The sequence below is a fragment of the Physella acuta genome, unplaced genomic scaffold, assembly GCF_028476545.2.
Source record: "Physella acuta isolate Inbredline_101_S28 unplaced genomic scaffold, ASM2847654v3 ptg000705l, whole genome shotgun sequence".
Taxonomy (NCBI): domain Eukaryota; kingdom Metazoa; phylum Mollusca; class Gastropoda; family Physidae; genus Physella; species Physella acuta.
Genome location: NW_026732224.1, coordinates 18,252 through 32,365, shown reverse-complemented (window position 1 = coordinate 32,365; position 14,114 = coordinate 18,252). Strand labels below are relative to the sequence as shown.

At 39.6% G+C, this 14,114-nt stretch overlaps 1 protein-coding gene and 1 pseudogene across 1 annotated transcript; both read left to right on the top strand.

Moving 5' to 3' along the window:
• Positions 1 to 1,693: 1,693 nt before the first annotated feature.
• On the top strand, positions 1,694 to 4,128 carry LOC131949633 (sodium-dependent phosphate transport protein 2B-like). Its single transcript, XM_059311487.1, has 3 exons — positions 1,694 to 1,702; positions 2,245 to 2,389; positions 3,560 to 4,128. Exons 1-3 carry the CDS (start codon positions 1,694 to 1,696, stop codon positions 4,126 to 4,128), a joined length of 723 nt encoding a protein of 240 aa, XP_059167470.1.
• Positions 4,129 to 10,553: 6,425 nt separating this feature from the next.
• Positions 10,554 to 10,713, top strand: LOC131949635 (uncharacterized; annotated as a pseudogene).
• Positions 10,714 to 14,114: the final 3,401 nt, after the last annotated feature.

The following is a 14,114-nucleotide window of genomic DNA, read 5'->3' as shown; positions in this document are numbered from 1 at the left end:
GGCCCGTGGGCCGGATGCGGCCCGCGAGGTCCCCTCAACCGGCCCGCGTAGATCCCTTTGTCAACGAAAAAATGTTTGTTGGAGGTGGCTGAGGAAAAACTCAAATCAATCTGAAGATGTAGCATTGGGTGCAAAAGTATCATTGCTAACCGTGATGCAGACATTGATGAAAACATTGTGAATAAAATAGCGAAAAATGCAAGCAAGTTTCGCCATTTTTCAATTGCAACTGACGAGTCGCTGGACAGCTGTTCCGCCTCTCAATTGCTTGTAATCATTAGAGATGTGGATGAAGACAAGAAAATAACACAAGAGCTGGCTTCCCTACATAACATGTTTTGCACTGTTACTTGATAGGATATATTCAGTGAGTTAAAGAAAACATTTGCTGATTATAACGTGGACTAGACTAACTTCAGTTACCTAACTGTTGATGGGGGAAAGTACATGAGTGTCATAAAGAAAGACTTGGTTGGACAACCGAATGAGAAAAACATTCTACAACCAATGTCCCTGCACTGTATTATTCACCAGCAAGCTTTGTGTAATAAATATGCAGTGTATTGAATCTTGTGGTGAAGATGGTGAATTTAATAAGGTCACATGGGCTCATCCATAGATAGTTCAGAGACATGTTGAAAGATAAAAACACAGAATCGCAAGAATTACCACATTTCACAGCAGTAAGATGGCTAAGTTGTGTGAAAGTTATATATTCATTTAAATACGTTGGGAGGGGGAAGACGGTAGACGATCTTCGTGGGATTGAGATGCCTGGAAGACATTCTGGCCCCCGAACTAATATTTGAAAGTTAAAGCGGCCCTTGGGCTGAAAATTTTGGAGACCCTGCTCTATGTGTCAGTATGCAATAATTTGACCTGAGTGACGAAGTATGTTAGTTATTAGTTTCCTACGGTTGAGCTATAAGGTACTGGACTCTGGGTTCGCGTGGGGTGAAAGATAAGCCTTGTGAGAACCGAAAGACAGAAGCGACAGATACAGTAATCAAACCGATATCCAAACCAGTTAGTCGGAGTTTGCCGTGCTGTGGCCTGCCTGGCAATGATAGATACCTACTGAACCAGTGGTGTCCGTAAAGAAAGAAACTAAAAGTTATTGGCTTCTAAGGTGGATTGGGATAGCCCTATAGTTATATTATGTGATTTCTAATTTTATCATCATCATCATCACCATCATCATCATCATTATCATCATCATCATCATCATCATCATCATCATCATCATCATCATCATCATCATCATCATCATCATCACCATCATCATCATCATCATCATCGTCATCATCATTATCATTATTATAATCATCAGCATTACCATGATTATCCTTATCATTATCATTACCACCACCACCATCATAATCATCATCATCATCATCATCATTATCATCATCATCATCATGTTCGAGACAAAGATACATGGGACAGATGAAGTAGAGTTCATCTGCTTCTGAAACCTCAGCATATGATGAGATAGTGTGGTCAGCACTATGTCAAGCTGCCTTTATTTCCCTAACATGAGTTACGTACCCTTCAGAACTGGGTGGACAAGCACATATTATTGACTTGAACCCAAATTCGAAAGGGGTTGATGGTTGAGATTAGGTTAATGGTTGAAACTAATGTTTGACATTGGTGGTTCAATTGTCTCGGTTAACTTTTGTTCGTAAGCTAAATGATTAGGGTAAGTTGTATACACCAGATTTCAATGCGTTAAGAGATTGTTGCAAGGACTTCACGACTTCATGGGACGGCGTAGTAGAGCATTCGACTGCTAACAGGAAAGTCTCGAGTACGAAAACGGGATCTATTCATTTGAACATCCCTGAGTCCACCCAGCTCTGATGGGTATCTAACTCACATCAGATAATGTATAGGCGCTGGGTATACTGTTGACTACACTATCCGTTTACATACTGGGGTCAAATGAACAGATGAACTCTACTTCACTAGCCCCCATAGACCTTCAGGTTAGAAAAGGGAACTTTACTTGACTTTACGGCTTAGCGGTAGAGCGCTAGACAGCTACCTGAAAGTCTCGAGTTGGAATCCAGGTTCGTCAGTATAAAATACCTGAGCCCACCCAGCTCTGGTTGGTACCTCATAATATACCGAGGTCCCAGAATCAGGTGAACTCTACTTCACTTGCCCTATGGACCGTCCGGTTAGAGGGTACAGCTTAGAGGGTACAGCTCTAGTAATCGAATCTTTCACTTCCGTCTGCAGCTTAGCGCATACGTGGGCCGGAACCAGACATGGCACCAAGACTGCACGAGCACGCCCTGGAGTAACAAGACATGGAGCATCCAGAGGCTCGTCCCACAGGTCGACTGTGACGCTTTCCACGGCACGAGGTCAGAGGTCGACTGTTGTAGGTCGAGGATAGGTAAGCCCAGGGGTCAAGGTCGTCTGAATCTTGGATGGATAAGTATCCGGGTCAAGGCCCTCTGAGGTAGGGTGGGTATTCCTCGTGGTCAAGGCCGTCTGAGGTAGGTTAGGGATAGGCAAGCCTTAGGGTCAAGGTCGTCGTATGTAGGGTGGCTAAGCCTCCGGTTTAAGGTTATGGATAGTTAACCATCGGCGTCTAGAGAGAGCACTGCCCGCCAACCTCAGTATCCCATGAGGGAGGTGGAAAGGCTCAGCTATGTAATGCCAGAGTTTCTTTCAGGCATTTCCTCGGTGAAGTAGGTGGATTACTCCAAAAAACCCAACTTAGCTGAAATAGAATTTTGTTTTTAATGGAGAATATTCTGAATATATACTTGTCAACCCTTCCCCAACCGGAACTTTAAATGCCCCTCCCCCAGAAAAAATGGATGAAAGAAACACTGAGCATATGTGAAAGGGTAAACCCACTTTGCAGAAACTCCCCCCCCCCCCAAACGAAATAAATTTTACTTTGAAAGTTTCAAATCGAACAAACCAGAGTTTCTTCCAGGCATCTGCCCCCCCCCCCCCCCTCCCCCTCCCGAAAAAATGCTATCGCCCCCCCCCCCCCCCCGAACGAAATGAAATTTATATAATTTATATAGAAAATATATACTTTTAACAGTGTCCGAACCCCCCCCCCCCCAGAAGAGGGTCTACCGCCCCCCTCCCGAAAATTTAACGTGCCCCCCCCCCCCCTCACCGGAGAAAAAAGTCTGATGAAACACTGGAACAAACTGGAAAAGTCGTTAATGTTCTGGATGTTTTGTAGGATTCGGCAGCGTGAATAATTTCAATCTTGAGTTTGTGCTAAGGTTGTGCAGGGGGTTGAGTATTTATATGTATGAAATGAACAATTAAGAATAACATTAGAACAGTAGTGTGCTAGGGTTATCGTAAGGTTGGGTATTTATCTATATGAAATTTACATTAAAAAATAGCATTAGAACAGCGGTTCGCACCTTAAAACCTATCAATTTGTCACGTTTTTAAACGAATTTATAATTTTCTAAATTTTACGAAAATCCCGGTTTTATTTATATGAATATAAAATATATAATTACATTTTTGTTTGTAATTTATGATTTATGATTAATTTTTTTTTTACCATTAGGTGAGTTTTTATTCAAGGGAATATACTACACATTAAACGACAAAGCCATTGGAGCAATCATGCTGGTTATCTCCCTTACAATTCTCTCCCTGTGTCTAGTCGCCATTGTCAAACTACTGCACTCCCTTCTCCAAGGCCCCATCGCTCTCATCATCAAAAAATTCATCTACGCGGACTTTCCCGGACCGCTGGGCTACCTCACCGGATACCTCGCCATCATCATCGGCGCCGGGTTGAACATCATCGTCCAGAGCTCCTCCATCTTCACCTCCACCCTCACCCCGCTCGTCGGCATCGGGGTCATCGAACTCGACCGGATGTACCCTTTGACCCTGGGGTCAAACATCGGCACCACGACCACGGCGATTCTCTCAGCCTTAGCCAACACGGACGGCCTCAGAAACGCGTTACAAGCAGCCTTCTGCCACCTCTTCTTCAACATCACCGGCATCCTCCTGTTCTACCCCATCCCCTACCTCCGTTTCCCCATCCCGCTTGCCAAATTTCTAGGCAACTGCACGGCCGATTACCGCTGGTTCGCCATCGTCTACATGTTACTTTTATGTTAGTTTATAGTAGGTTCATGTTCGGATTATGTTAGGTAGAAGTTTTGTTCAATTTAGGTTTATTTTAGTATCTAGATAGGTTCATGTGGTGACCAGTTTATCGTGTGTATCTTCTTTTCTTCTTCGTTCTTAATTTTAGTGTTGGAAGGAATCCTCTCCGACAGAACTAAGTATACGTGTCAACTGGTTATGCGCCATATAGGCCGTTGATTCCGATTTCAGCCTGCTTTTCTTTATTTCTTTTTTTTTATGTGCTTCCATAGCCTTTGTCCAACCAAAAACAAACTACAAGGCAGCAGTTGTTTGATTTTGGAGGTCTCTCTTAGAAGAGTTGCTGTCCCCAGCTAACGAGCCTCATCTGCCCGAGGGTTTGAACTCGAGACTTTTCGGTTTAGCTACCATGAGCTTTAACGACTTGACCACGCAGACCCATATCGTGTGTATGACTAACTTGTTTTCTATTTGAGAATTTTATTTAATTTTTGTGCCCAAAATTTTATGGCCATTTCTTATCCCGTGATAACCACGTAAGGATCACGTCAGTTATTTCAGGTTAAATGTAGTCTCACGCCGTACCTTGTATATACGCCACATTTACTTTAAAGTGACGTAGTAGTATTTAACATCGGATCACGGTAAGATAATATCACGTCTGTGTCACGTAACGACTTAAAATAAGATACACGTAACCTAAAGTAAGATCACGTAAAAAACATGTTTCGGAAAAACCACGTTAAAGTGATGTAGTAAGTCGAACGTAACACGAAGCGAGAGCACCCTAGAAGCCAATTAAGTGTAAACAGAACAGACAGCACAAAAAAAAAAAAAAAAAAAAAAAAAAAAAAAAAAAAAAAACATGTTTTTTTCTAATTAAAGACATTTTTCCTAGACATGAGGTCAAGTGATGGGCGTCGTTCCTACGAATAATGACATGGAAGAGAAAGGGAGACAAACTGATAAATTAAAGGGAAATAACTCGATTTTAGCCTGTAGTTTATTTTTATTTTTTTACAAAAATTAAACGCAAAATTCGCGTTGTTATACTTTGAATTGGCAATACACTATACGTAACGTATTAAAAAATCTATGTGAAGAAAATCTGAAATGCGTTCACTAATCCCACCACACACAATCAAAATGCGTATACTAGCCCCACCTACACACAACGGGAGGTCGATTAATCCCCCTCCCCCCCCCCCCCCTCAAAACAAACACACCCCTACTGATACCTAACTCCCCAACTCAACTAACATACCCACAGTAAACCCCTTCACACCAACAGTTGATATAATTGTAAACACACCAATGCAAATCATTTGCCTTGCCTACACTACAACACAATCATTTCGCCAACATTAAATTTTCCAACACTAAATTCTGCCAAACTAAATTCTCCGACACTAAATTATCGCTCACTGAATTCTTCCACACTAAATTCTCCCGCACTAAATTCACCCACACAAAACTTTCCCGCACTAAATTCTCCCCCAATGAATTCTTCCACACTAAATTCCGCCGCACTAAATTCTCCCACAATGAATATCCCACTCTAAATTATCGTGTTTACTGATGTCTCACATAATATGTTAGCGGATAAATGTAATGGATTATTATTGGTCATTGTTAGTGAAAACTATTCCCAACCTTGAGCAAAATTCCATCACACACCTCCCTCCCACCCACACATGAAACTAAACATTGACACAGATTATTAGTTTTAGTCCCGAGAGTACACCAAGGTGTAACACAGTTCACACATGTTTGCTGTCGTCTTTTGTTTGTTTGAAAGTATCTTTGGTATTGGAACTTTTTTATCAGGGAAGAAAACAAACAATGTTTTTTTTTCAAGGGAGGTAATTATAAAATTAAACGATAAAAAGAAGAGCAAAAAGTAGTAATACATTTTGTAATAAAATCCAGTAAACAGACATTGGTATTAATTATAGAAACATAAATCTAAAAAATTAGTTTAAATTATTTGGTGATTTACTACACAATGTTTATTACAACTCCCAGTAATTGTTAATGTTAATCCAATAATAAAATGTTACTGGTGTCAACCAGCTGTAGTATTAATACCAGGAAGTTTAAACGAGTTCTGTTAACATTTCAATATGAATAGCAGGATCCTATGTTTGCATATTTTTTTAAAATTTTTACTTCAAGATGGCCGAAACCAGACAGACACGACTTACAGAAAACCTTAGCTGTCCTTCTCTCTGTCCTGAGGACAATACGGACACCACGTAAACAACCAGCTGGCCTTTGTCAACACCCGTTTCAAATGAAACTAAAAAAATGAAACTGTAACTGTTCTTCACAGTGGGAAAAAAACCGGAGATGTGTCACAAAAGGAGAGACCTGTACCTGTAAGTACACTCTTGAAAAAAATCACGCTTTCGGGGACCGCACCTGGGCGGCATCCCAAAAACACGCTACGTGTGTTGATTAAAGGAAATAAACCGGGAGTGATCTCCCCTAAACTTTCTCGAATATTCTAATATAACACTACGGGGGATGGCAACTGGAAGTATAGAATTCTAGACATGATTTTTAATCCATTTTAAATACTCAAACTTTTTAAAATAGAATATAATCTCGTAGAAAAAAGATTTGTACACCAAGTGAACGCTAAATAAAGATGTGCATAATAGCGCGCAATATTATTAGTACTTTATAAATTTACATGCGTTTTTTTGAGAAATCGGAAATAGCGTAAATTAGTACTTCCGGTCAACGAAAATTACTTAAAATTTGACAGAAGGTAGAGAATTAGATCTTTTACTTACATATCAAATTTCATTTATCTATCTGAAATAGTACTCAAGTTATAGGCTTTTGAAAAATTCAAAGTAGATAAAGTACCCCTTCCGGTTATTGGAAATCGCTCAAAAGTTGATACGGATCTACGATTTTGATAAAACACTTACAAATGAAATTCCATCAACCTAGCTGTAACGGTACTCAAGTTATCGTGTTTACACACGGACACACACACATATACACACACACACAGACAGACACACAGACATACGGACAAGATTGCAAAATTATGTTTTTCCGTATCAGTGAGGTGTAAAACGTCGAGATTTGTAGAAATCTCGATTTTTTTTTGCACGATTACAAGACTTTCTCTATACTTCGTATATACGAGAAAGTAAAAAAGAACGTCGAATCCACGAATTAATATTAGAGGACCTATTTACGTGTAAACTGAACGTAAATCGTTCTCAAATTCTTAATGTCTACAACTAGGGAAAACCAAGTGAATGGTTTATCTCTCTCTAATCAGATGAAATCTACAAATCTCTACATTTTGCAGTCGTCGCCACAGAAATCGTACCAGCCAAGAACCAGCCCAAGAACCAGCCATAGTCACAGCCCCAACCACAGAAGGAGAATAGACAACAGTTCCGGGTAGAAGAAACAAGCCTTTACGGAAAAATAAAAAAAGACAGTTCACAAAACAAAGAAAACGAACACATTATTGAAACTGATACTATCCAGAGCCCTACACGGCCAACCCCAACACGCCCAGCCCCAAAGTACTTTAATTTCGTGGAAGACAAACTAGACATTGTAGAACCAAAAGACATCATTCGAAACCGTTTAACCGCAGACAAACCACACGCCGACTAAATCAACAACATTAAAACATCCTTCAAACTAGTCTACACATGCATAGCACGATATCCACACACCTTACAAACCACTCACTGTTGTAAAACATTTGGGAATAGATTCCGTCTAGACTTAATTTACGCCACACTGAGCATGAAAATCGACAAAATAGAACACCTATTCTCAACACTACAGTTTAGCGACCATACAGTAGTTCTGACAACTTTAAACAACGAACAAACACAAAGCAAACAAAAACATAACACATACTGGAAACTCAATAATTCACTATTACTAGACGAGCGCTACACAAAAGCAAAAAATACACAATACAATTTTACACACAGTCATCACCAAAATCAAACAAAATCCAACATTGGGACGATTTTAAATAAGACATTAAGCGAATATCAATTCAATATGCTTATAGCATTATTAGCGTTAGAGCTCACATAGAAACTAAACTAGAAAAAAAAAAAAAAAACTAAGTATGCATAACGGAAAAAAACAATAACAAAGAACAAATAGACTCAATAGAAACGGAACTTTCGAAACTACAAGAATATAAATATAGAGAGACACAAATCAGAAGCAAAATAGAGCAGATAGTCTCGGAAAACCAAACACACCACACTCTCATACTAGAACAAAGCATACAAAGATCAAAACAAATCAATCAAATAATGGACGAAAACAACCCAGAGACGACTGAACCAAGAAAGATTTTAAAATCGACCCGCGCTTTTTATTTAACTTATCTTCATAATCTTTTCCCCTTTGTGCCCAATACACAAATGGCAGATAAAGTAAAGATCGTGTTTCAATCACCTCGACATACAGGGAGATAATGTGGTCAGTACTAAGCCTATACGCCAAAGTGACCATCTATTTGTAAGAACTCATCTTCATTATACTTTCCGTTTCCTGCCCAATACACATAGGATAGATCAAGTAGAGTTCGTGTTTCAATGACCTCGACATATCCGCCTTAGTTACCTAAGGTGCGCCAGGTACCCATCAGAGCTGGGTGAACTCACGGAGCCCAACAGAACTGAGCCCGGAAATCGAGACATTCGGACTAGCAGTAGAAAGCTTTGTGTTTAGTATTATAGCTTAAAGAGTGTACTCTTACTTTTTTTAATTTAGAGCTTGTGAAAGCTCGTTAATATATAGGGTATTTGACATGCTTTTTCCCTACTATTTAGTCTTAGATGAAGAAATAAATAAAGCACCGTTATACAAATGACGCAATCCGTCACATTGTCACATGATCCGGAGGTTGATTATACCACACCAAGAAGGACCACCCCCCCCCACCTCCACCCTCACTAATCTAAACACCCTCACTCAACCTACCCACAGTAAACCCAATCACACGTATATTTATTTATATACACACAAACACTCAAACAATTTCCTTTGTCTACACTACAACAAAATATACTCATTTCTCCCACACAAAATTCTCCCACACTAAATTCTCCCACACTAAATTCTCCCACACTAAATTCTCCCACACTAAATTTTCCCACACTAAATTCTCCCACACTAAATTTTACCACACTAAATTCTCCCACACTAAATTTTACCACACTAAACTCTCCCACACTAAAAATCTCCCAAATCAAAACTCGATACAAAAATAGTCTCCACCAAAATCACCCAAACATTGAATTCCCCCTCACTAGATTCCATCACACACCCCCACCCCACCCCACATGGAACTAAACGCTGACACAGAATATTAGTGTTAGTCACGAGAGTGCACCATGGTGTAACACAGTTCACAGCGGTTTGCTCTCGTCTTTTGTTTGAGTCAAAATATCTCGAGCGTAGAACTTTTTGTTACGGGAGAAAACAAAAATTGAGTTTTTTCAAGGGAGGTAATTATCAAATTAAATGATTAAATAAAATGGAAAAATTAATAATATATTTTTAAGCAAAAACAAGTAAGCAAACATTAGTATAAATTATAGAAAATTAAAATACAAAAAATGTATTTAAAATCTTTGGTGATTAATAACAACATGTTAATTACAACTCCTAGTAATTGTTAGTTGTTAAACGAATAATTAGAAGTTACTTATATCAATCAACTTTAGTATTAATACCGAGAAAACTCTCCAAGCATCGATGAAGAGAATTTCTACCGTCTGAGATACTTTTATATGCGTGTCGCTTCTCTTGATAACAAATATATTATTATTACTGATTTAAATGTTTAAAACAATTGAATTAATAAAATTAAAAATAAAAAAAATCTACCCCCTCCTCTCTCCCCCTCTATCCACTTTACCCCCAGACATGATAACCCCATAATCCCTTTAACTGTTCCAACGACCCCACTACCCACCGCAACATCAATATCCAGAACTTATTTAAAGTTCTAAATCTTGTCTCTTTCCCCTCATCTTTCACTCTGCAACCTTTTGAAAACTCAATGCGACCACTACAACACCCTTTCAACTAGTCAACTTAAGTTGTTTCCCTACATAGAAAATGCTTCACTGTCCCATTGACCCTCTCTGAAAAATTTCCTTTCCTCTCCCCACCCAGACTTCTGACACTTTCATTTGACCTTCACCCCTTTAACTGTCATCCTTTGCAATTTTTTTTATAATCAAATACATGACATCATGTAAATATTCATTATGTACATTTGCAAAACCTTTCGTTTTCATTTGGTGTTCAAAAATTTGATGTTGAAGTACTTGCTTTAATTGCAAAAAAAAGTATTTAAAAAATTTAAAAAAAAATAAAATAAATAAATAAATAAATGGAAACCTTTAAAAAAAAAAAAAATGCGTGTCGCTTCTCGGCCTTTTGGCTAAGATCAAAGTGTAGTATCTGTTATGGATCTACATGGTTCTTAGCCATTTGGTTGGTCAGCCCTCTTTAGGGCTGGCTGCCGGGGCCGAGAGGCGGTCAAATCTACTACTCTAACTCACGCAAATCTCGCCAACGACCGCTGTGGGGTTGCTCCCACACATCCCTCGAAGCGCACATGCCCTCGAGATGAGTCACCCAGTACTTGTATTGGGTGGCTTCAAATGTACGAGTGGCTAACTTTCAATCTTCTATTTTTCAGCCTGACGACACCCACCTAGGAGAAATCTTAGGTGGGAGGTCTGTCACAATCGCCAGCAAATCGAACTCATCATCTCTCAAAGATCAACTACGCCAAACACATCTACCTCGCTATCAACAAACTTACTAAGGGGTCATCCATAAATGACGTCACGCTTTTTTTGACGATTTTTACCTCCCCCCCCTCCCCTCCGTCACACGTCGTCACAAAAAGCCAGCCCCCCCCCCCTAAAATGACGTCACATCTCAACCTACAACCCCCCCTCAAAATTGCAGTTGAATTTTTTAAAAACATCGATATTTTTCCAAAATCTTGTCTAAACTATTACAATTTATTAAAACAGTTATCTAAAACGCGAAATAATGTCTAAAATTCGTTTTCTAACATTGCTTTTTTATAATGCAAAAATGTGACGTCGCAACATCTGACCCCCCCCCCCCTCCCCCTCATCACAAATCGTCACAAAATTACGGACCCCCCTCCCCTCTACGAGTGTGACGTCATTTATGGATGACCCCTAACACCCTGACGACACCCAACTAGGAGAAATCCTATATGGGAGGCTTCCGTCAATCACCAGCGAATGAACTAACCATCTCTCAAAACCAACTCAACTTACCCAATATAAACACTCGTCAATAACTTCATTCTACACACTACAACTATTCGATCAAGCCCAAACTTCTCATCACGAAAATTAAACACTCTTCAACGTCATTTCGCCCACCTCAATTACTCGACTACGCAAGGACGCCCTACAACACAATTTCAATCTCTTTCAAACCACAACGAACATTAAAGCAAAGCAACCTAGGAAAACCATACTTCAACGCAAGGACACTACCTCAACCACCCTCTCCAAGTTCTACACCATTCGATCAACTCTACTATCAACGACAAGAAACCAAACTCGCTCTCTCCAAGTACAACTACCAACTAAGAATCAACCACTACCCAACAAAGATTGTATCACTCGCAAGAAGCAAGGCCAAAGGACGATAAGCGATCATGTTTTGTCATGTACTTTATGTTATTTTTAAAAAGAAACCAAGAAACCGGAAGTGAAAACAAGTGAATCAAGGAAACAGGAAAATATGGAAAATACGACAAGCAAGGATTAAATTGTTTAAATATGTATAATATTTCATGTATGTATATGCTCATGTAACCTACTCTTGCTGCCTCTCCATTCGTGGGGTAGACAGCAAGTGAGGAAGTCTATTAAACACCAGACGGTAAAAAAACAAAAAAAAAAACAAATATATATATATATATATATATATGTATATGTATATATATATATAAAGGGAACTATATCACAAGTACTGGGAGAAAGATATAAATGCCCGAATCATTGCATGACATTTAGTATAACTTATATAGTTTTTTTGGAATTAATAGTACAGCTGCTTGATACTATGACTACTGTTTATTGGATTAGCAACTAACAATTACTAGGAGTTCTGATTAACATTTTGTTATTAATCACGTAAAATTTTAAAAGACTTCCTTGTAATTTATTTTTTTATAATTAATACTAACGTTTGTTTACTTTTTTTTTTCAGTACGTATTAATTTTTTTTTCTTTTCTTTTTATCGTTTAATTATTTAATTACCTCCCTTGAAAAAAAACATTGCTTGTTATTTCCCCTGACAAAAAAGTTCTACGCGTGAGATACTTTGAACCAAACAGAAGACGACACAAACCGCAGTGAACTGTGTTACACCTTGGTGTACTCTCGGGACTAACACTAATAATCTGTGGGCCTTTCACCCCTACTTCACCCCACCCCCGCCTCTCCCTAATTCTTCAGCAGGTCTTAACGCCACAAAAAATACCAATCGCTCTCTACAGGGCATTCGCACGGGAACACGGATCAGCGCGGCGTGAGTACACCCCAGTAGCACGTGCATCAATCATTGACCAGCCGGGTGAGAAACACAATCAGCGCGGTGGTAACAAGGTCGGTAACCGGATCTGTTTGACACGTGGCAAGATAGCCGGACCCGGTAGCCGGAACACTTAGTGAACCGGATCACGGGGCTAACCGGGCCACTGGTTTAGCCGGACAACTGAGTTAGCCGAATCAATAACTTAACCGGAACACTGATTTTGTCGGACCACTGCGTTAGCCGGAATACTAACTTAGCCGGACCGCTAAGCTAACCGCTCCACTGATTTAACCTGACCCTTGAAAACTAGACCATAATTAGCCCACTAGTAATCCGGACCACGGAATGAAAGAACTTTTCTCTTAGCAGCTGTCACGTGATACCCGTCTCCCAGCATCAATCATGCATGTGTTCATAAGCCGTGGGCGCCATGTTTCTTGTCGTGACGTCACACGTCATGGAGGTAACCTCTGATCAAAATCTCCCCCCCCCCCCCTACCCGAACAAGAGAGTAGAGATGGCTTACAGTAATGTTATATAGGGATTATGGCCGAGCCTGAGGGAATGATCTGTTTCAGCTGTCTCTTGTAGCTTTCTATAATTCATGATATTGTGGTTCTGTCAATAAAACAGCAACATGGGATCTATAAATAGCCAGATCTAGATCGTGTACAGTGAAAGAATCGCCATACTTTAATTATGTTTCTTTTATTTATTTGTTTATTGATTTTTTTTTTAGAAATATTACGGGGGGGGGGGAGGGATTTGCAGATATAGATTTGTCTTTATCTCTTCTTAATCTTCATATTTGTTCTTAAATGTAACACTCAATAGTTGAACACAGACAACTGCATTCGTGTATAATTGAGCAAGATTGTATTACTGTAGTAAGTACAAAACTAGTAGATACTTAGCAGAGTTTAAGATTTCAATAAAATTCTATTCCCATTCAGGAAGTATTTTTATCAACTAACCAAACTTTCACGGCGACTAGATGAAAGGTGCAGCCATACACAAAGGGCACACACACAGACACACACAGACACACACACACAGACACACACAGACACACACAGACACACACAGACACTCACAGACACACACTCACAACACACACACACACATACTTACATTTTTATGTATATAGACGACGCGACCAGAAACCCTATTTTGCTAATTAAGTCGAGATGTCTGACGAAGTCTTATTTACCTAATTGACTAGTTACTCGACATTAGACAATTCTCGTCGCGAACCACACACTTCACTCCCGTTCGCGCATGCGCCAAGATGGTCGTCAGTCGTTGGTAGAGCTCTTCATCCAAAGTCAACAAGTTTCTGACCAGATTTTTGTCGCGCGGTGGCCTAGGTCACCTGAGTGAAGACACA